This window comes from Somniosus microcephalus, chromosome 1 (assembly GCF_052327205.1).
Source record: "Somniosus microcephalus isolate GS21.2 chromosome 1, FLI_Smic_1.0, whole genome shotgun sequence".
In the NCBI taxonomy this organism is placed as follows: Eukaryota; Metazoa; Chordata; class Chondrichthyes; order Squaliformes; family Somniosidae; genus Somniosus; species Somniosus microcephalus.
The window spans coordinates 85515183-85536802 of NC_140987.1; the positions used below are offsets into that span (position 1 = coordinate 85515183).

Consider the following 21620-nt stretch of genomic DNA (forward strand, 5'->3'; position numbering starts at 1 on the left):
TTATTCATTAGTCTATTATGTGGTACCTTATTGAAGGCCTTTTGAAAATCTAGATAAATTACATCTTCTGCATTACCTTTGTCTACTCTCTCTGTTACTCGACCTCTTCAAAAAATTCAGTGAAGTTGGTCAAGCAAGGCTTGAAATCCATACTGACTTCATTATAATATGTTTTGGTTTCTGGATGTTCTTCTATTTTCTCCTTTAGTAGGGATTCCATTATTTTTCCTACCATCGATGTTAAGCTGACTGGCCTACAGTTCCTTGGACATGTTCTATCTCCCTTCTTAAATATCAATATTACATTAGCTATCCACCAGTCCTCTGGCAGTACAACTTGTTCCAATGAATTATTAAATATTTGTAGTAATGCCTCTGCTATCTCTTCCCTAGATTCTTTTAAAATGCGCGGATGTAATCCGCCTGGACCAGGGGTTTTATCCTCTTTGAGTTTGATTAGTTTATTTAACATATATCCTCTTTTTATTTTAAATGCAGTTATCTCATTAATAATCTCATCATCTGATGTCATGTCCACCTGTTCTATCTCCCTGGTAAATACTGAAGCAAAGTAATTATTTAATATTTCTGCTATCTCTCTATCGATGCCTGTGGTATTATTCTGTCATCCCTTAGTGGTCCTACTCGCATCCCGGTCTTTTTTTAATTTATGTACCTGTAAAATATTTTACAATTTTGTTTTATACGCCTTGATAATTTAATTTCTTAGTTCCTCCTTGCCTTTTTAATTGTTTTTTTTACTTCTCTCCTAATCTCTTCATATTCTCCCTTTATCATGCTCTCCCCTGCTGTCCATGTACTTAAAGTATGCCTATTTTCTTACCCTCAATTTTTCCCTTATGGCTTTATTCATCCATGATGTCCCATTAGTGCTTTTTTTAGCGGAATATATTTTCCTGCACTCTGTTGAATACACTCTTTTAAATGTTTCCCATTGCTGTTCTATTTCATTGTTTGCCAATATTGTTGTCCATTTTATTTTCCAAAGTCCTATTCTCAGCCCCTCAAATCAGCTTTTCTCCAATCTATTACCCTGGTCTTTGTCATACTTATGTCCTTCTCAATTATTATCTTAAAGCCTATTATATTATGGTTGTTATTGCCTAGATGTTCCCCTACTTTTACTTCTCTTATCTGCTCTGGTTTACTCCCCATCACTTGATCCAATAGCAAATCCTCCCTTGTTGGGCTTTTTACATATTGGGTGAGAAAGGAGTCCTGTGCACATTGTAGGAACTCCATTCCCTTATACCCTTTACCTACCACTTCTGTCCAATTAATATCGGGGTAGTTGAAATCCCCCATGATTATTATTCTATGTTTTTTACTCATTTCCCTAATTTGTTTCCATATTTCTTCCTGCACCTCCCTTCCACTATTAGGTGGTCTGTAGACTAGCCCTATTAGTGTGATTGATCCTTTATTGGCCTGGATTTTCTGGGGCCTATGACCACGTGCGCGGCCGCAAGTGCCTCGCAAGTTCTGGGTTTACACATGTGCTGTGCATGCACGAAAACTGGAACTCGCGATCCTCTGCATCCCTGGGAAATGGACATTCGCTGGCGGAGAGTTGGGCTGTTTGCCCAACTACTGCGCAGCGAATGCCCATGAAGCTCTTACGCCTGGCAAAATAAGCATAAGGCCTTCTTTTACCAGCATAAGGGTTTAAATAAATAGTAAAATAAAATTTTAAAATCATTTTACCATTCAAAAACCTGTAAAATAAGTTTGTGTTATTTTTGGCCCCTTGAAAAATGTTTAAATTTATTTTTCAATGATAAATTTTTGTTTTAAATGTTTAATTAAATTGTGTTTTAATTAATTTTAAACATGTAATTTTTTTTATTTCAGTGTTGTTAAAATGTGTTTTTGGGTTGATTCCTCTTAAGCTTATGGAGATTCCGTACATAAATGGAATCTCCATAAGCATAATGGGAATCCCCTTTCTGATTGGTTGGGCTGGCCCACGTGATCCCAGGGACGCTTGCGAACCGCATGTGCCCCTGGAATACATGGGCCTCTACGCATGCGTACGCGTAGAGGCCCAGGAGCACGAGTCTCCGTGGATCCAGGACCATCAGGTAGATTCATAGTTTTATTGTGGCTCAGAGGCATCCGCCTGTGGGAAGCCTCCGACCGCAAATTCAGGCCCAATATCTTTTATTTCTGTCCACATGGATTCTCTTCCTGTCTTGCTGAAAGCTGCGTCACTTTTTTCTACTGCCATTATGTTACCCTAATAAGTACAGCTACTGCACCGCCCCTTTTTCGCTCTCTACCTTTTCTAAATACGCTATACCCTGCAATGTTTAATTCCCAGTCCTGATTTTTCTGTAGCCATGTCTCAGTAATCCCTACTATGTCTGGTTCCTCGCAATTGATATTTAATTAATATTTTTGTTTTAAGACTGTATTGCATGCAGTAGGTCCTCTTCTTTTTATATGAGTTCATTTATGGCTTCCTCACTAATGGCGAATCTACATAAAACACCCCCTTTCTCAGATATTTGCCCTTTTTCCTTGCAGCTCCAAAAGTTATAATTATAAAAGGGGATTCTTTGGCAATGCTGCTAACTACTGTTGAAAACTTCAACACTGTTGTATTCCTTGATATCTGGACCAACTTCGAGCAATGTTGTTTACTTATTTGTCACTTTTTTCTTGCCAGTTTTTCTCAAATCAATTTTTCCCCCTCATCTTCTGAAGTTGCTGACTTTGTTAATCAAATAAAATGCACCTTTAATTACAGTTGGTTGAATTTTCCAGATTAAGCTCAGAAATATAATAGTTTGATGTATGGTGCATACCATCACCTAGTGGTGACAATATAATACCACTCGTATTAATATGTTAATATCATATATTTAGGGTATTTCAAGTGATTTTCTTTTGGTTTGTTTTTTGAGCATTTCTATTATTTCACCTTGAAATCTTCCACACTTTGATAGTCTCAGTCAGAAGGATTGGATGGTCCAACCGACAGAGAGCTCCTGGGATGCTGAGGATAGTTCTTTTTGTTTTAATCACAAAGGGGTGTGCTTGAGTGATGCGAGAAGGGATTCCTATCCGGACCAGCTTTACTTCCCAACACCATGTGACTCAATCAAGCTCAGTGTCAAGGGGAGGGGGTGAATTTACTGTACTACAAATGTTAGTTCAGACCAGCTGAGAAGTGCAGTTGCTGTATGTTTGATACAACACAAACTTGTAAACTTAAGACTAGAGTTACAAGTTTTATTTTTAAATATCTATACAACGTTTAAAGAAAATTTGCATTTTACATCTCTCACAAAAGTGTCAAAAGTGCTTCATATTCAATGTTAGCCATGGCTCAGTTGGTAGCACCCTCGCCTCTGAGTCAGTTCAAATCCTACAAAAATCTGGGCTGACACTCTAGTGCAGTGCTGAGGGAGTGCTGCACTGTCGAATGTGCCGTCTTTCGGATGAGGCGTTAAACCAAAGCCCCGTCTGCTCTCTCAGGTGGACATAATAGATCCCATGGCACTATTTCGAAGAAGAGCAGGGGAGTTATCCCTGGTGTCCTGGCCAATATTTATCCCTCAACTAACATCATTAAAAATAGATTATCTGGTCATTATCACATTGCTGTTTGTGGGAGCTTGCTGTGTGCAAATTGGCTGCCGTGTTTCCTACATTACAATAATGACTACACTTCAAAAAGCACTTCATTGGCTGTAAAGCGTTTTGGGACGTCCAGTGGTCATGAAAGGCGCTATATAAATGCAAGTATTTGTTTTCTTTTCAATCAATCACTTTAAAGTATAGTGACTGTTATGTAGGTAAATACTTTTTCACAATAAAATCTGACGAATGAGATGAATGGGCAGTTAATCTGTTTTTGGAAAAGGTAGCTGAGAGAGGAATGTTGGCTAGAACACGAGGGGAACTTCCTGTTCCTCTTTGGAAAAAAAGCCACCAGTTTCGCCCGAGAGATAGCAGCTCGGACAATGCCGCTGTCCTGCAGTACTTCTTTGTACTGTCAGCCTAGATCATGTACTTGAGTCCTCAAGTGGAGATTCCTTGTATTGGGAGAGGGGGGTTTCCTCATATTGTTGCCTTTTAAATCCATTTCATTGCACATTAACCTCAGGTGACTTCAACATTCCTATGAAATTTAGCTGACTGGGTCTCTGTTGGAGATGTAATATAGAGTGCCTCCATGGGAGAGACCATGTAAACCTAAATTCAAAGTCGCCCCTATAAGGTAGGAGTTTTTATCAATTTATTATTAACTAGCAGGGGAGCCCCGCGTTGCAGGGCAATTTTGGGGCTGGTGGATGTGTGGGCCGGGAGCCTGGGACTGGATTTGGGTTGTCGGCAGTTTCCAGGGCTTTTTTGGGCCTGGTGGATGTGTGGGCCGGGAGCCTGGGACTGGATTTGGGCTGTCGGCAGTTGGAGAAGCCTAGGCCCGTTTTGCACTGTTTTTTAACCTAAACATTTCTAGCTTTTAATACCTTCAAAGATGAAAGTTAAAGTACTTATAAAACATTTTTGGTAAATCTTATTTTTTTTAAAAAAGAAACTGACCTGGATTACCAAAGTGCTTAGCTGCCCTGGCTGCTGTATAATGGCTGACAGATCCCTGAGATGAAAACGATTAGTCACGCGCACACACACACAGATTGGTCAACCATCAGTTGACTGAACTGTAGGATTGGTCAATCATGACGGCACAGGATTGGTCGACCTTGACGTCAGTCAATGCTAATGAGTGGAATTTTGAAGGTTTTTTGTATAATGTGCGAACAATTTTTGTCCGACCAAAAAGTAAATACGCCTACAAGAGTCCCCTAATGATGAGCTTTCTTTTGATATAACACATATGTAGGTACGCTCTATAACTTTTGATTGTATAGCCGGACAGAGAGACAGACAGACAGAGAGACAGACAGACTACATTTTATATATATATAGATATAGATATGAGCTAAATTTGGAGAGGAGTGGGAAAAGCCACTGACTTTAGAATGAAACAAGCCCACTTACCACCTCCTTTTGTTAATACTTTCTAACTAAGTGCCAACGGTTTTATTCCTTTGAAAGTATTTGTAGTTATATATGTACCATGGGTTGTACTTTTTTGATTGTCCTATTAGATGTATAACTTACCTTTGCCAGAATCATGTTTGTTTTCTTTTCTCTTCTAGTCTTGTTGTGAGCTTATGTATCCTATAACTGGCTGGTACAAAACTCTTTTTGCAACTCGGAAACTCCAGCATGGTTTCAGTATGGATGTCGACGCTGCTTCCATTTGGTTGTCTTCTGTCAAATCAACACTGGCTTTAAATGACAAAGTTCCTGAACACATTACTCTTCTGATTGCCTATGTAATTTTAAAAGAGGATGGGGAGCGCCTTCGCAGGGCTTTGGATACTGCTGCAGAATTGGCTAAAGCTGATGCTTCTCAGGTAACGATTGTGCTGTCGCCAGGCAAAGCCTAAAGAGAACATTTTATAAAGAACCGGCTTACTGGACAGCGATTCCACTAATACAAGTTAGTAAAAAAGCACATGCTTTCCTGGTAGCATGTAAAGTGAAATAGGTGTAGTATACCATGTTTACCATGAGTACCTTGAATGAGGTGAGGATTTGTTCACCTTAGGAATGTCTGAGATATGAAGCATTTATGCTGCAAATACTGGCAAAGGATATTCAAGCTGACTCTTGGGAGGTAAAATTCCTGTCTTCACTAATTCTAGTTAAAAACAAATATAAGTAAAAAGCAATACTTCACCGACTTGGTATTGAGCCATTTGAATGATTGTTTTGGTGAAGAAACAATTTCAACTGTTCTGATTTATTAGTTGCATGTTGAGGGAGGAGTCCATATATTATTTAATGCTGAATGAATATACCTTGTGTACTCTAAGTTAATCCGGTTCCCTCCACTCTTTTTCATTTGTAGGTACCACATCTCATTTCTGTTTTGATGTTTAAGTTAGGAAGACCACTGGAACCAACCCTCTATCATGCTATCCTTTATACTCTTCCTGCTCTGGGCACACACAAGGTTTGTGTTTAAAAAATACCAGTCATCGCATTAATGAAAATACTTGGTTACTTACAGGACTACTAAATAGAATCTAACTTAAGGAAAGATTCAAAAATCGAGTGAGATGAAATGACTGAAAACTGCAACCTTTTTCATGACCTGTTCAGACCTTAGTGAAGTTCTGAAAGTGCATTGAGTATCTTAAAAAAAAAAAAAAAAAAATGTACATACATATCTGAAAAGCTGACTTCTAACTCTGTTACCTTCTGATGTTAGGTCTGTGTTGCTCAGATAATTCGTGTCTTACAAATGCTGTGGAAAACAACAAAACTTAAAGCCATATCTCTGCGCCTTATGACAATTCTATGGGAAAATCAGGTAAGGAAACTTTGCATGTGTGGTTGACTTTGCTCATCATTTTAGTTGCTTTGAGTGCTGGTTACCACAATTGTTCTAGCTGTGTGGAGTTTCAGCAGGATGCAATATGCAGCAAATGTCAAACTGAAGATTGATTATTTAGTAAATTTTGCGTTCTGTAAGTAGAGAATAGAAATCCATGGCTCTCAGTGTAATTTAATAATTGTACAACGAGCAGAGTGACCAAGCTGTTGAGTGTTTTGTGCCGTAAGGTTTGGATCTTGAGTTGCATAAATTATTTTGAACGGGTTCTTATATATTTTCATGGAGTTGAACAGGTTTTTGCAAATTATGTTTTCTTACATTTTAAGTGTGGGTACTCCATTTCTATGAATTTAGACTGATACTTACAACACTGTAGTATTGTGGTCTATTGCTGTAATTTTCTGTGATTCTCTGAATCTGATACTACAGTGTCTGTGCAGCCACTCTTGTACTCTTCCGAGCCACAAGATAACAAAAATCACCTTTGGAAAATTATACACAGTGACTGGTGTCTTACAAATCTAAAGTGTGTCATTAGTTCTAAGATTATTCTCCAACACCTATCAAAATATAATTTTGTACTTCTATTTACTAGGATAATATTTAATAAGAACATAAGAAATAGGAGCCGGAGTAGCCCATTTGGCCCCTTGAGCCTTCTCCGCCGTTCAATAAGATCATGGCTGATCTTCTACTTCAACTCCACTCCCCTGCACTATCCCTATATCCCTTGATTCCCTTAATATCCAAAAACCTATCGATTTCTGTCTTGAATATTTTTTTTATTCGTTTGAGATGTGGCCATTGCTGGCAAGGCCAGCATTTATTGCCCATCCCTAATTGCCTTTGAGAAGGTGGTGGTGAGCTGCCTTCTTGAACCACTGCAGTCTGTGTCTATACTCAACGACAGCCCTCTGGGGTAGAGAATTCCAAAGATTCACCACCCTCTGAGTGAAGAAATTTCTCCTCATCTCAGTCCTAAATGGCCGACCCCTTCTTCTTAGACTGTGACCCCTGGTTCTAGACTCCCCAGCCAGGGGAAACATCCTCCCTGCATCTACCCTGTCAAGCCCTGTAAGAATTTTGTATGTTTCAATTAGATCAACTCTCATTCTTCTGAACTCTAGAGAATATAGGCCTCGTCTACTCAATCTCTCCTCATAGGACAATTCCCCTATCCCAGGAATCAGTCTGGTGAACCTTCGTTGCACTCCCTCTATGGCAAATATATCCTTCCTTAGGTAAGGAGACCAAAACTGTACACAGTACACCAGGTGTGGTCTCACCAGGGCCCTATATAATTGCAGTAAGACATCTTTACTCTTATACTCAAATCCTCTTGTAATAAAGGCCAACATACCATTTACTTTCCTAATTTCTTGCTGTACCTGCATGCTAACTTTCAGTGATTTGTGTACAAGGACGCCCAGGTCCCTCTGAACACCAACATTTCCCAATCTCGCACCATTTAAAAAATACTCTGCTTTTCTATTTTTCCTACCAAAGTGGATAACTTCACATTTCTCCACATTATATTCCATTTGCCATGCTCTTGCCCACTCACTTAGCTTGTCTATATCCCCTTGAAGCCTCTTTGCATCCTCCTCACAACTTACATTCCCACCCAGCTTTTATCATCAGCAAACTTGGATATATTACATTTGGTCCCCTCATCCAAATCATTGATGTAGATTGTGAATAGCTGAGGTCAAGCACTGATCCTTGTGGTACCCCACTAATCACAGCCTGCCAACCCAAAAATGACCCGTTTATTCTTACTCTCTGTTTTCTGTCTGTTAACCAATCCTCAAACCATGCTAGTGTATTACCCCCAATCCCATGAGCCCTAATTTTGTTTAATAATCTCCTGTGTGGCACCTTATCGAATGCCTTCTGAAAATCCAAATACACCACATCCACTGGTTCCCCCTTATCTATTCTGCTAGTTACAACCTCAAAAAACTCTTCACAGATTCGTCAAACACGATTTCCCTTTCATAAATCCGTGTTGACTTTGTCCAATCCTATTATTGTTTTCTAAGTGTCCTGTTACCACTTCCTTAATAATAGATTCTAGTATTTTCCCTACTGCTGATGTCAGGCTAACTGGTCTGTAGTTCCCCATTTTCTCTCGCCCTCCTTTCTTAAATAGTGGGGTTATATTTGCTACTTTCCAATCCGCAGGAACCGTTGTGGAGTCTGTGGAATTTTGGAAAATGACAACCAATGCATCCACTATCTCCATAGCCAACTCTTTCAAAACCCTAGGATGTAGGCCATCAAGTCCAGGGGATTTATCAGTATTCAGTCCCATTAATTTCTCCAGCACTACTTTTTTACTAATAATAATTTCTTTCAGTTCCTCATTCTTGCTAGAGCCTTGGTTCTCCACTATCCCTGGTAAGTTTTTTGCATCTTCTTCTGTGAAGACTTACACAAAGGGCCGAATTTTACCTGCCGAGATGAGTTGGGGGCGGGACTGCTGCCTTCCGGGTTCTGGGACTGCTGCCTTCCGGGTTCTAGCCCTGCCCTCAGCGACGTCCGACGCACAGACGCTATTTTCCCCTGATTGGCCTTGTTAAACCCGCCCTGCGGGCTTGCCGGCCAAGTAAGGGAAAGCCGGTGTCACATGACGTCAGTTGATGACGCTTCATCTGCTGGTTTTCTGAAAGGGACATGTCGCATTTATTTTTGACAGATGATTTGTCAGTGTTTGACAGCATTGAGGTGTACAAAGGTGACAATCACTGTACAAAGGTGAGCCCTTGCACCCAGGCACTCCAATGACTCTCTCCTTAGGAGAAAACAGATGGCAGCTGCAGGTGAGGTTACAGAAGCGATCTGTCACTTCTCCCAATGAGGTGAGGTCACACAAACACTTCAAAGCTTGTCAACTACAGAAAAATCTAAACACATTAAAAATGACTTTCCCAACATCTCCTTACCTCTGATATTCACCAGTGTCTCATTGGATCCTTCACACCACTTCTGCAGCTGTCATCTATACACAAACATTACAACAGACCCACAGCACGCCTCACTTACCCTGGCGGGGTTCCCTGTCATCAGGCAGTTAAGTGGCTATAATCCTCTTCCCGCAGCTAGGAGTCAGGTCCCTGTGCAAATCGGGGGCCCGACTCCCAGGAAGATTGTTTGGAGGCAGGTTGGGAGCGGGTTCGGGATCCGCTCCCATTCTTTTTGATTTTGCCAGCAGTCCCGCCTTCAAACCCACCTCCTCAGGGCTGGTAAAATCCAGCCCAAAGTATTTATTTAATTTCTCTGCCGTTTCCTTATTCCCCATTTATAATTTCTCCTGTCTTATCCTGTAAGGGACCCACATTTACTTTCGCTAATCTATTCCTTTCTACATACCTCCTTCTGCCTGCAGTTTTTTTTACATTATTATATAGCATACACTAAGAGTGTTGAGTTTTAAAGTTTTATGGTATTCTGGATTTCCAAATGGTATTTTGTTATTATTTATTTGTGTTGTGCCCTTTTCAATTACAATTTATTTCCATTCTTTTCTTAGGACCGTGTTTATCCAGAACTGCAGAAGTTCATGGCATTAGTTGATGTGCCATCAGTGTCGCTTGCTAAAGAAGACCAATGGGAGCAGCTGATAGCCAAAGCAGCATCGATCAGGGACGTGTGCAAAAAGAGGTGAGGAAGACTTAATATTGCATATGGTTCTTGGGCTCAAGTCTCAAATATTACTACAGAGGAATTTGGGCACAGAGCATAGATCAAAACATTCCAGCATTGGTTCATGGGTGTGATGCTGCTTTCTCCTCTCTGATTGATTTTATCTACCCAGCTCCTTTTTAAAGGAATTAATTAGCACAGCATCAGCTGCTTTTGCTGGGCGTTTGTCCCAATATACCCAGTGCCTCATAGGGGAAAAGTTTATTTCAATCTCTAATGTCACTTGAGGCTTGTTAATTTTGTACTCATCTATAAGGATATGGTGTTAAGGAAGCTAAAGGGATTGAAGGTGGACAAATCCCCAGGGCCTGATAACATGCATCCTAGGGTACTGAAGGAGGTGGCCCTAGAGATAGCGGATGCACTAAGGATGATTTTTCAGAATTCATTAGACTCGGGAACAGTGCCGATGGATTGGAGGGTAGCTAACGTTACCCCACTATTCAAAAAGGGGGGTAGGGAAAAAGCAGGTAATTACAGACCTGTAAGCCTTACATCAGTTGTGGGCAAAATGCTGGAGTCCATCATTAAGGATGAAATAGCGGAGCACTTAGCAAATGGGGACAGGATAGGACAGAGTCAACATGGATTTACAAAGGGTAAATCGTGCTTGACTAATCTATTGGAATTTTTTGAGGGAGTAACTGGTAGAATAGATGGGGGAGAGCCAGTAGATGTGGTGTACCTGGACTTCCAAAAGGCCTTCGATAAGGTCCCACATAAAAGATTAGCATGGAAAATTGAGGCTCATGGGATAAAGGGGAAAGTTTTGGCGTGGATAGGGAACTGGCTGTCAGATAGAAAACAGAGAGTTGGAATAAACGGCTCATTTTCTGAATGGCAGGCAGTAACAAGTGGGGTACCACAGGGATCTGTCCTGGGCCCCCAGCTGTTCACAATTTACATTAATGACCTGGATCAGGGAGTCGGATGCAGCATTTCCAAATTTGCAGACGACACTAAACTAGGAGGGGGGGTGGGCTCAGAGGAAGAGACCAGGAAGCTCCAGAGCGATTTGGACAGACTGGGCGATTGGGCGGATAAATGGCAGATGCACTATAATGTGGACAAGTGCGAAGTTATCCACCTTGGGTGCAGGAACGGGAGGGCAAATTATTATTTAAATGGCAATAGATTGGGAGAGGGGGAAGTACAGAGAGACCTGGGTGTTCTTGTACACCAGTCACTGAAGGCGAGCATGCAGGTGCAACAGGCGGTCAAGAAGGCAAACGGTATGCTGGCCTTCATAGCAAAAGGGTTAGAATACAGGAACAGGGATACCTTGCTGCAGCTGTACAGGGCACTGGTGAGACCACACCTCGAGTACTGTGTACAGTTTTGGTCGCCTCATCTGAGGAAGGATGTTCTTGCCATGGAGGGGGTGCAGCGGCGATTCACCAGGCTGATACCAGGAATGGCGGGAATGACCTATGAGGAGAGACTATGTAGTTTAGGGATGTACACACTGGAGTTTAGAAGATTGAGAGGGGACCTCATAGAAGTGTATAAAATTCTGACAGGTCTAGACAGACTGGATGCAGAAGGAATGTTTCCCTTGGCGGGTGAGAACAGAACTAGAGGACATAATTTAAGGATAAGGGCTAAACCATTTAGGACAGAGATGAGGGGGAATTTCTTCACTCAGAGAGTGGTGAACCTGTGGAACTCATTGCCACAGAGGGCAGTGTACGCCAGCTCATTAAATATATTTAAGAGGGAATTAGATATATTTCTACGGGCAAAAGGGGTTAAGGGTTACGGAGAGAAGGCGGGGACGGGATACTGAATTAAAGGATCAGCCATGATCTCATCGAATGGCGGAGCAGGCACGAAGGGCCGAATGGCCTACTCCTGCTCCTATCTTCTATGTATCTATGTATCTCTTCCAAGCTCTTTGATCACAGTTGCTGTAAAATAATTATCCATACCTCTGGATCATGTCTGTCCTCAGTTATTTTTTCTTCCAATGAAAATAAATTCAGTTTTTCATTCTGCATTTGTCAAGCACCATAAGTTTATTACATTTGTTGGTACATTCTAGAGAAACCGTGTGCTGAGCACGCAAATAAGAATGTCTCCATCATGTTACAGATAGGCAGCGGCACATGTGGTCTCCTACTCTCATGCCGTATGAATCCCCATTGCACTACTTTGGCTTTTTTCCATCTAAAGATTCTTTATTCCTTGTTTTGGAATCTTTGTCGTCAAAGTTTGGAACATAATATCCAGCCTTTCTACAGGAGTAGGTTAGATTGGATAAGAACATAAGATGGACATAGTATTGAATAGCCTGTTATCTAAATTAATCAGTCTAGTCTTTTTATGCAGGTTTCACAGGCGCTTAAGGTGGCAGTAAATAGGCTATAAACTTTCTTACTCTGTTGTCACCAATAATTGAAAACCAGGCCTCTGGTAGATACAGAAACAGAAAAAAAGTCTTGCATTTATATAGTGCCTTTCATGACCACCGAACCTCTCAAAGCACTTTACAGCCAATGAAGTACTTTTTGGAGTGTAGTCACTGTTGTAATGTAGGAAACGCAGCAGCCAATGTGCTCACAGCAAGCTCCCACAAACAGCAATGTAATAATGACCAGATAATTACTTAAAGTTGAGCTGGTTTGAAGGATAAGTCCAAGAATGAATAAAAATATTATGTTAGATATTTTAATTTTTTTTGTATTCCCTTTTTCATATTTTTGTCTTTTTTAGATCTTACCAGCACGGAGCTGATATGTTGGCAGCAATCTCCAAGGTACTGAATGAATGTACAAGACCAGACCAGGCTACGCCTGCAGTTCTCGCACTTCAGGGGCTACATGCGTTGTGTCAAGCTGAGGTAAGCTTAGCTAATTGGTTCAATGATGGGAGGTTGTTGGTGCAGATGTAAATCTTCTTCATAATTTTTCCTGCTTTACACTAAAGAGGGAGGTAAAGAACAGATGCAATTCACTGTGAAGATTTTAGATTTTCTTTTGAAGTAATGCCTTCCAGAAGTTTGCATTCGTCGCCATATTTACAGCTATTTTTCACCATGTTTAAACTGATTTGAGGGTTAGCTTTGCACAGTTCTTTTTTACTATGGCTTGAAAAGAGACGAGGTGTAGCTAAGTTAACCGTACTTACCTTTGTTTAACAAGCTTTATTTTTAAATTTTCATCCTCGTAAATGTCAACTATATAGACTGAAATATTTAATAAATATAAGGGATCACCTGCAAATCCCCGTGCAAAGGGAACAGTCCCCCCCTTTACCCTGGCCACATGCACTTACTGCAGGCTTGTCCATCTCTTAAGTTTGGATTATGAACATCACCTTTTGCTTTATTTTCAATGACTGTGTCAAACGGCATAAAATTGCTGAAATTCTTGTGCTATTTCCCTTAATTCAAGACCAGATGCTGCAGCATGTGCAGAAGAGCTGTGCACTGCCTTGGTCTTTAAACTTTCTGCATCAGTTTGTGCTTGTAAAAAGTGATTTAAAAAAAAAAAAATTGTCGCTTTTCCCCCACCCACAAGGTATCGCGTCTAATGCTACCCAGGTGTTAAAGAGCAACTCAGAGCGATAGGCCGCCTGACTTTCTGCACTTCCAGTGGGAGAGTAGGTGGCATTTGCTGTTCGAAATGCTTCATCTGCAATTGCAAAAAACAGTACCCTACCCACTATGTTTTGGAGCTATATTACTTAGGTTTTGCTATGATTTTTAATCTTTGGTTAAGGTATTCCCTATCCCCATTCCAAATGAAAGTATCTTCTCATTTGAAGCTGCTGACAAACATTTAGTCATTGTTATTTACTGGAGTTCATTGTGCGTATTTTAATTGAATATGTATGGAATAATCAGAAACTGTGCATTCAGCACATCTAAAGCTGTGACAACATTTAAGTATTTTGTCTAGTTTTGATTTGGTAGCTGGTCCTTTAAATCCAGCCACAGCACATAAGCAGTTCAAATATGACTGCAGTTCAGATTCCTGTAGAAACGTATCCCAATACAGGGGGCCAACATTGGCGATCGGATGCTTCCCGCGGGCGGATACCTCCGACTTGCAAAAATTCTACGACTGTACCTGGTGGCCCTGGAGATACGGAGGCGTGCGCTCCTGGACCTCTCCAGGTCCGTGCGGGCAGAGCCCCACGTATCCCAGGGGCGCCTGCGGTTCATGGGTGTCCCTGAGATCACGTGGGCCAGCCCAACCAATGAAAGAAGGGAATCCCCATTCATACTTATGCGAGTTCCGTACGTACGGAACTCCAATAAGTATGAATGGGGATCACTTAAAAAATACACCAGCACAATTTTTTTTTTATTAATTACATATTTAAAATTAATTAAAATGCCATTTAATTAAATATTTTAAACAAAAATTTAAATTTTTACAGGGCTAAAAATAAACTTACCTTATTGAAGAGTATTTTTAATTTATCAATGAGTGATGACATTTTATTTTTCTATTTTTAAAAAACTCTTATGCTGGTAAAAACCGGCCTTACGTCTGCTTTTACCAGGCGTAAGAATTTGACAGGCATTCAGCGGGCGGAAGTTGTGCAAATACCGCAACTCTCCACCTGCAGAGGCCCTTCTCCCGGGGATGCGGAGGATCTGTCGCGAATTCTTGACAGATCACAAGTGCCGGGTTTTCGCACATGCGTTTCGTATGCACCCGTCGGGGGTCGCAAAATATGGCCTAGTGTTACAAGTTGCAGAGTATTCAAAATGAAATACCACTCTTCTGTTTTTAATCCTACTCCCACTTTTGTGTTTCTTTTAGCAACCCACGCACTGTTAAACCTCCCAAGACACCCTCCCCAGTACTTGCTTTATTTCTACCTTTTCTCCCTACATTTTCCCTCAGCATTCCCTTAATTGCAACTGCTCACATTCCCTATTTCCTGCTCATCCCGCTGACTTTTTGTGTGCTCACCACCACCACATTCTTTGGCACCCCCTCAATTTTCTTGTGAAATTTTAAGAGAAAAATTACTGTTGCAAAAAAAAACAAAGACTGACTCAGGAAACATGAAGAATTTATGAGTGAATCATAACAGTTGCATAATACAGTGCTGGACAGCAAGCATCTTGCTGGAATTGTCCTCTTTTTCCTCTTTAGGTGGTTGACATTCGTTCTACATGGTATGCTTTGTCTGCAAAGCTCAGCTGTGACACACGACCTCTGGTTGTCAAAACCCTGACTGAAATATTTGCTTTGGTTCCTTCACTAAACGTGAAGTCCACAGACTATGAGGTAAGTAGCATTCGCCAATGTGGAGGCAGTCCCAGGTATGCACAGAAATGGAATAAAAAAGTTAAATGCAGAATACTGCTTAAAAATAAACCATGACCGTAAGACATTCAAACTAGTGAAAGGCAAATTTAGGACTGATAGCAGGAAGTTGTTTACCCGAAGAATGTGCAACACATTGAATGGTCTTCCAGGTAGGGTAATGGGGGCATAAATCCCATAATAATTTAAGGATGCTGTGATGGGGACACTGCAGTTTTTGGATGAATATTCTAACTTGCTTCTGGGCATACTATAATTTAAAGCCATGCAGAACATGAAGATGATCATCTCCATATCAAAGAGAGGCAGCACAGTTAGGAGTTGCTCAGATCTTCATGCTGCTAAAACTGCATCTCAACATTCTGTGTTAAACTGAGTACAAGATGAAGCATTTTAGGCTAGGTTCAGTTAAAACATTTTAGAAAAGAGCTGGATGAATGTCCAGCTAGGAACAGAAAGCAACTTGTTTTAGGATGGATGTATTATGCAGGATGCAAGATGAGATAGGTATTCTGGAGATTTGCGTGATTTACTTTTTGGGAATATGGTGGGGGATAAAGTAGAGCAAAACTTTGCCTAACATTTCCTCAGGAGATTTAATGGGTTGACTGATGCCTATGATAGAGTGGTATGCCCAAGTTTCACACAGCACTTCTGCTTGTGGAGCTCTCTCCCGGGCAGTGTCAGCACATAGACCTCTGTCTCTTGTATGCAGAATTTTAAATGTGGTGTCAGCTACCACTTTTTGAACCAGGATTGCTGCAGATTGTACAGGATATCTTTGACTTGCCCATTGGTACCTTGATCAATTTCACAAGCAGCTGCAGTCAAATTAGTGTCATGTCTCTAACCTCAATAACGTTAAAGATCAAAGTGACTGCAAATCGATATCTTCAGGTGTGAGAGCAGTCGTCGCCTACTGCATGTTCTAAAGGCACTCTATTTCAAGAGGCATTTTAAGTGAAGCTTTACCCCCTCCCCATCCCGAGTTTTCTACCCTCTTCTCCTGAAGGTGTTGACTCGAGCTCAGGTACGGTTCCATGGACCCCCTCTGCTACCTTGCCCAAATGGCTGTTGTGTGTGTGGGGCATCATAGATGGACCTGATCCCCACACACGTACTTTCAGCAGGCTGCTGAGATCAGCTGGAAATTTTAAGGCCAGTGTTTTATTTTATATTTGATATGGTCCTAATTATTTACCAAAATTTGGAAATGCAGTGTTTACTTTATGCTCAGAGTATTTAATATTGTTGTGGATATGTTTGAATGCCCCTTGTAAGTAGAATAATGGAAGGTTCAGAGTAGTCTTGACAGTTTTTAATGATTGTACCAGTATACACTGACTGGTTGTATCTTGAATGCTCTGACTGTTGTGAATTTCTTTTGAATGCCCACTGTTGGCTTGTTATAAATTTAATCAAAGCCAGATGTTTTTGGACTGATCTGCAGTTCTAGATTACAGTTATTTATGAGGGTTTTATGTTTTCTCTACAGAAATTCAGAGCGCAAGTTATAAGCATATTGTGGAGCCACACCCAGAGTAAGGTACAATTAACCCTCATCCTGCTTAGTAAATAAGAACTTGATATGTTAGCACAGCACACGTGACTTACAGTTACTTTTTCACGATTAACATTTAGTCAGAATATTGCCCGGTATTATATTATTCTTGATCCATCCGTGACTAATTGAGAAGCTCTGCACTTGACAGCTAATTTCATAGCTGTCGAAGTTCATAGGTTGACTGATGGTTTGTAACATAGCAGAGTTAGTTGTATGAGAAATTACTGAGAGCAAACATTCATGAAGAAATCCTACTGATAGACTAATGTGCTGAGCTTATTGCATTAGGAATATAGCACAAAACAGTTGTCAAATCATTCAATTCTCAAACTGCCATGTTGGGATTTGAATTTACATTCCTAGATTACTAGTCCAGTAACATAACCCACTACACTACCGTACCCATCTGAACAATCAAGTACGCTCAAAAAATTGTTCATTGAGAATTGTCATATGAAATAATTTTCTTGTGAGTATTTGTATTTCTGTTGTATTTTAGACCATGGTATTTTAAAATTGTTTGATACAGTATGAAGGAATTCTTGATATAAAACTATAGGGTGTAATCAGGTTTTGACAATGAATTATAGTTTTATAAATGGTATACAAGAAGGAACTCCTTTTATTCTTTGCAGAACTCGCTCATAGCCAGCTCTGCATACAAGGCTCTTTCGGCATTCAGCCCAGAGGAGTATACAGTTCTTCACCTGCCAGAACAGGTAAGGGTTCCATAGACTTGTAGTATTTATCTTCATTTGGACTTTTTGTCCCTTATTAATTATTTTAAAAAAGTTATGTACTGTTATGATTTGATCAGTATATATTGTGCAGGTAAAGGGTACAATCAGCATACAGTTGTGTTTTCTTTGGGGCTTAGGTTTGAATTGATGCACTGTCAGTCTCTTCAACTGGATGTAACACTTGTTCTTAGTGGGCAAAAACCCAGGATAAAATTGCCCTAATTAGGCATTAATTGGCACAATGAGACTCCGTTCAGATGGCTGGTGTGGAAAAAAGAAGAATTCACACTGGGGAAGTGGGGTGCATTTCTCAGGTTGAGCAACATTCACATTTGATGGCTTTATCTACCTACACTCGCACTTTACTCTACGACTGGCGTTTTGGGCACTCCATTATGGAAAGGAAATTAAAATGGTAGAGAGCATTCAGCATAAATTCACCAAGAATAGGAAACTATAGTTATGAGGTGACATTTGAGATACATCGACCATTTACATTTTAATTGGAAATAATGGAGCAGCGAAGATTAAAAGAGATTTAATAGAATTGCTTAAAAATATGAAGCGTTTTGGTAGACTGAGTAGGGAAAAGACTATTTCTTCCAGTGGAGGAGCTGGTGACGAGTGGTCATCAATTTAAAGAGAGTAAGGAGAGAAGTTAGGAAAAAATTCTGTGCATTACATTGAAGGTTGTTAGAGCATGGAATGTTTTTCCACAGGGAGTCGATGAGGCGGAGACCATTGCATCTCTTAAGGGAAAACCAGCTAAATATCTGTAGCAAAGAATCATACAAGGCTATGGGGAGAGAGCAGGACAACGGGATTAGTTTTGGATTGCTTTAGCAAAAAGCTGACTCGGAGCCAAATGGCCTCGTCTCCTGTGCCTGTAAACTTCTGTGGTTCGATGGACCCTGAAGATCAAAGAAGTTTTGGTATCAGCCCCCTTACAAAGGGAGACGTGAATCATGTTTCAGAGAGTGGGTGGGCAACACTTCCCTCAGGTGGGTGCCAGAGTTTCGGGTGTGAGCCACATGCAAATTAGGTGCCATCCCATTGATCCAATGGAGAAAGCAGGGTCCGGGTACTGAATTTGGATGATCAGCCATGATCACATTGAATGGCGGAGCAGGCTCGAGGGGCCGAATGGCCTACTCCTGCTCCTATCTTCTATGTTTCTATCCCACACACTCTGATGGGATAAGTGCTGGAGCGCACCGGGTGGCACATCAGAATCACATCCTGTGTATTTTCAGATCCACAGATATAAGCATCTCTGCTGTCAATATCTCATTACTTTACAAGTGCAACATTTAACATTGGAAACCCTTATCACAGTGCCACTTACAGGTTTAAAGGGTATTGCAGGTAAATATGTACACTTTTCTAATAAATTCTCCCACTGACTAATGTTGACATAGGGGTTTTTCAACTCCTTGCTATGGTGATTCATAGCAACTGCTTATCGTCCCCACACAGCTTAGTTAACAGCCAGAATTATTTTCAGAACGAAGGCCTCCCGGGACGATTTCATCTTATTGTTCTGGCCAGCTATGCACGGTAGTGATACGTGATCAAAAGTTAACATGGAGTGTGGTGACCCACCTACTGATTTTAATCTGTAACATTTTTAAGAAAGGTTAAAATCCTGGAAAACCCAAAGATCAAACGTTTGACTAGAGGTGAAACAATAGCAAAATACTGCAGATGCTGGAAATCTGAAATAACAACAGAAAATGCTGGAAGCACTCAGCAGGCCAGGCAGCATCCGTGGAGAGAGAAACAGAGTTAACGTTTCAGGTCTGGGACGAAGAGTCGTCGACCTGAGACGTTAACTCTGTTTCTCTCTCCACAGATGCTGCCTGGCCTGCTGAGTATTTCCAGCATTTTCTGTTTCTATTTCAGATTTCCAGCATCTGCAGTATTTTGCTTCTGCTTAGTTAATTATTGTGACATGCCAATGTGTCACCAAGTTGAATTTATATAGTTGAGATATTTCAGGAGTCACAAACATTTTTTCCATCCCTTAATAAAAACATTACAAAGGAACAGTTGACATTTCACTAATATCATTACTATTGTACCTATAAAAGATTTCTTTTTTGCTTCCCCTTCAAAAAAAAATACTAAAGTACAGTGATCTCCAGTGTAATCATATAATGTAACCTAATGGTTACGATCAGCATATTTGTGGTGGAGTTTCACGTTAACTTTTGATCACGTATCGCTACCGTGCATAGCTGGCCCGAACAATTCGATGAAATTTTCCCTGGAGGCCTTCGTTCTGAAAATAGCTCTGGTTGTTAAGTAAGCTGTGTGGGGACGATAAGCAGTTGCCAAAGCAAGGAGAAGGTGTATGATTCAACATATTTTCAGTTCTGTATTAAGAGCTGCCTCATCGTGTCATGTTTGATACAAGCATACAGTTGCTTGGTCTACCCTGGTTTTTAGCTACGGTTAAATATGTCTTGATGCGCTATCAATTACTCAAAAGACTGAGGTTAAGCGAGTAACTAACAGGCTTTTATTAACAAGAGAATGAAGGTGTGCCTCGAGTGGTCGACCAGTCCAGAATACAGAGGGACTGTGGAGCAGTCACCTTTATACCTGGACTCGTGGGAGGAGTCAGCCGAGGCATGTACAGACATGTGCACCCACACAGGCAGGTATAACAGTGGTTTACCACATTCACCCCTTGTTTAAAAATGAGTCCGGCGGGGTGAAGTGTATTAAAAGTTTGTGTATTGGACTCTCTCCGGAGGTCTTGTCTGCCGCTGTGATCGACGTGGCGACGGCAGGGGTAGTGAAGCTTCCGGCGTCGAGTCCTGCGTAGGCTGGGGCACTGGTGTGTAGTCCTCGTGGGTGTCGAGCGGGTCGCGGGGCCCAGGCGTGGCGTCTGCTGGGGTTGGATATTGGATCATGGGGGGGGGTGGTAGTGGGTTACTGGGGCCCCCGAGGGTGCGAGGTCTCGTATGGAGACTGTGTCCTCCCGCCCGTCCGGGTACGCAATGTAAGCATACTGGGGGTTGGCGTGGAGGAGGTCGACCCTCTCGACCAGGGGGTCTGTTTTATGGGTCCTCACGTGCCTTCTCAGTAGGACCGGCCCTGGGGGACGTCAGCCATGGCGGGGGGGACGTCAGCCATGGCGGTAGCGATGTCCCCGATGTGGACTTCCTTGGGAAGACAAACATTTTCTCATGAGGGGTGGCGTTAGTGGCAGTGCAGAGCAGTGACCGAATAGAGTGGAGCGCATCGGGGAGCACATCCTGCCAGCGGGAGGTCGGAAGGCCCCTAGACTTTAAGGCTAGCAGGGCGGCCTTCCAAACTGTCGCATTCTCTCTTTCCACCTGTCCGTTCCCCCGGGGGTTGTAACTGGTGGTCCTGCTTGTGGCAATACCCCTAGCGAGCAGGTACTGGCGGAGTTCGTCGCTCATAAACGATGAGCCCCGGTCGCTATGGATATAGCTGGGGAAACCGAACAGGGTGAAGAGGTCGTTCAGACATTTAATGACCGTGGCACTGGTCATGTCCGGGCAGGGGATGGCGAACGGGAAACGGGAGTACTCATCAATAATGTTGAAGAAGTACACATTGCGGTCGGAGGAGGGGAGAGGCCCTTTAAAATCAACGCTCAGGTGCTCGAAGGGGCGAGTGGCTTTTATCAGGTGAGCCCTGTCTGGTCTATAAAAGTGCGGTTTGCACTCAGCGCAGACTTGGCAGTTCCTGGTCATGATCCTGACCTCCTCAATGGAGTAAGGCAGGTTGCGGGCCTTGATGAAGTGGAAGAACCTGGTGACCCCCGGGTGGCAGAGGTCATTGTGGAGGGACCGCAGTCTATCGATCTGCGCGCTGGTGCAGGTGCCACGTGATAGAGCATCCGGGGGTTCATTGAG

At 41.7% G+C, this 21620-nt stretch overlaps 1 protein-coding gene across 2 annotated transcripts in view; it reads left to right on the forward strand.

Moving 5' to 3' along the window:
* Positions 1–21620, forward strand: part of focad (focadhesin) — a 308585-nt gene that overhangs the window by 109624 nt on the left and 177341 nt on the right. For both annotated transcript variants that reach the window (XM_085984003.1, XM_085984000.1), the window contains exons 11-18: positions 5190–5450; positions 5948–6052; positions 6311–6412; positions 9969–10099; positions 12854–12980; positions 15253–15387; positions 16922–16972; positions 17626–17709. In XM_085984003.1, coding sequence (XP_085840129.1) covers positions 5190–5450; positions 5948–6052; positions 6311–6412; positions 9969–10099; positions 12854–12980; positions 15253–15387; positions 16922–16972; positions 17626–17709 — 996 coding nt within the window. The remainder of the gene's footprint in view (positions 1–5189; positions 5451–5947; positions 6053–6310; positions 6413–9968; positions 10100–12853; positions 12981–15252; positions 15388–16921; positions 16973–17625; positions 17710–21620) is intronic.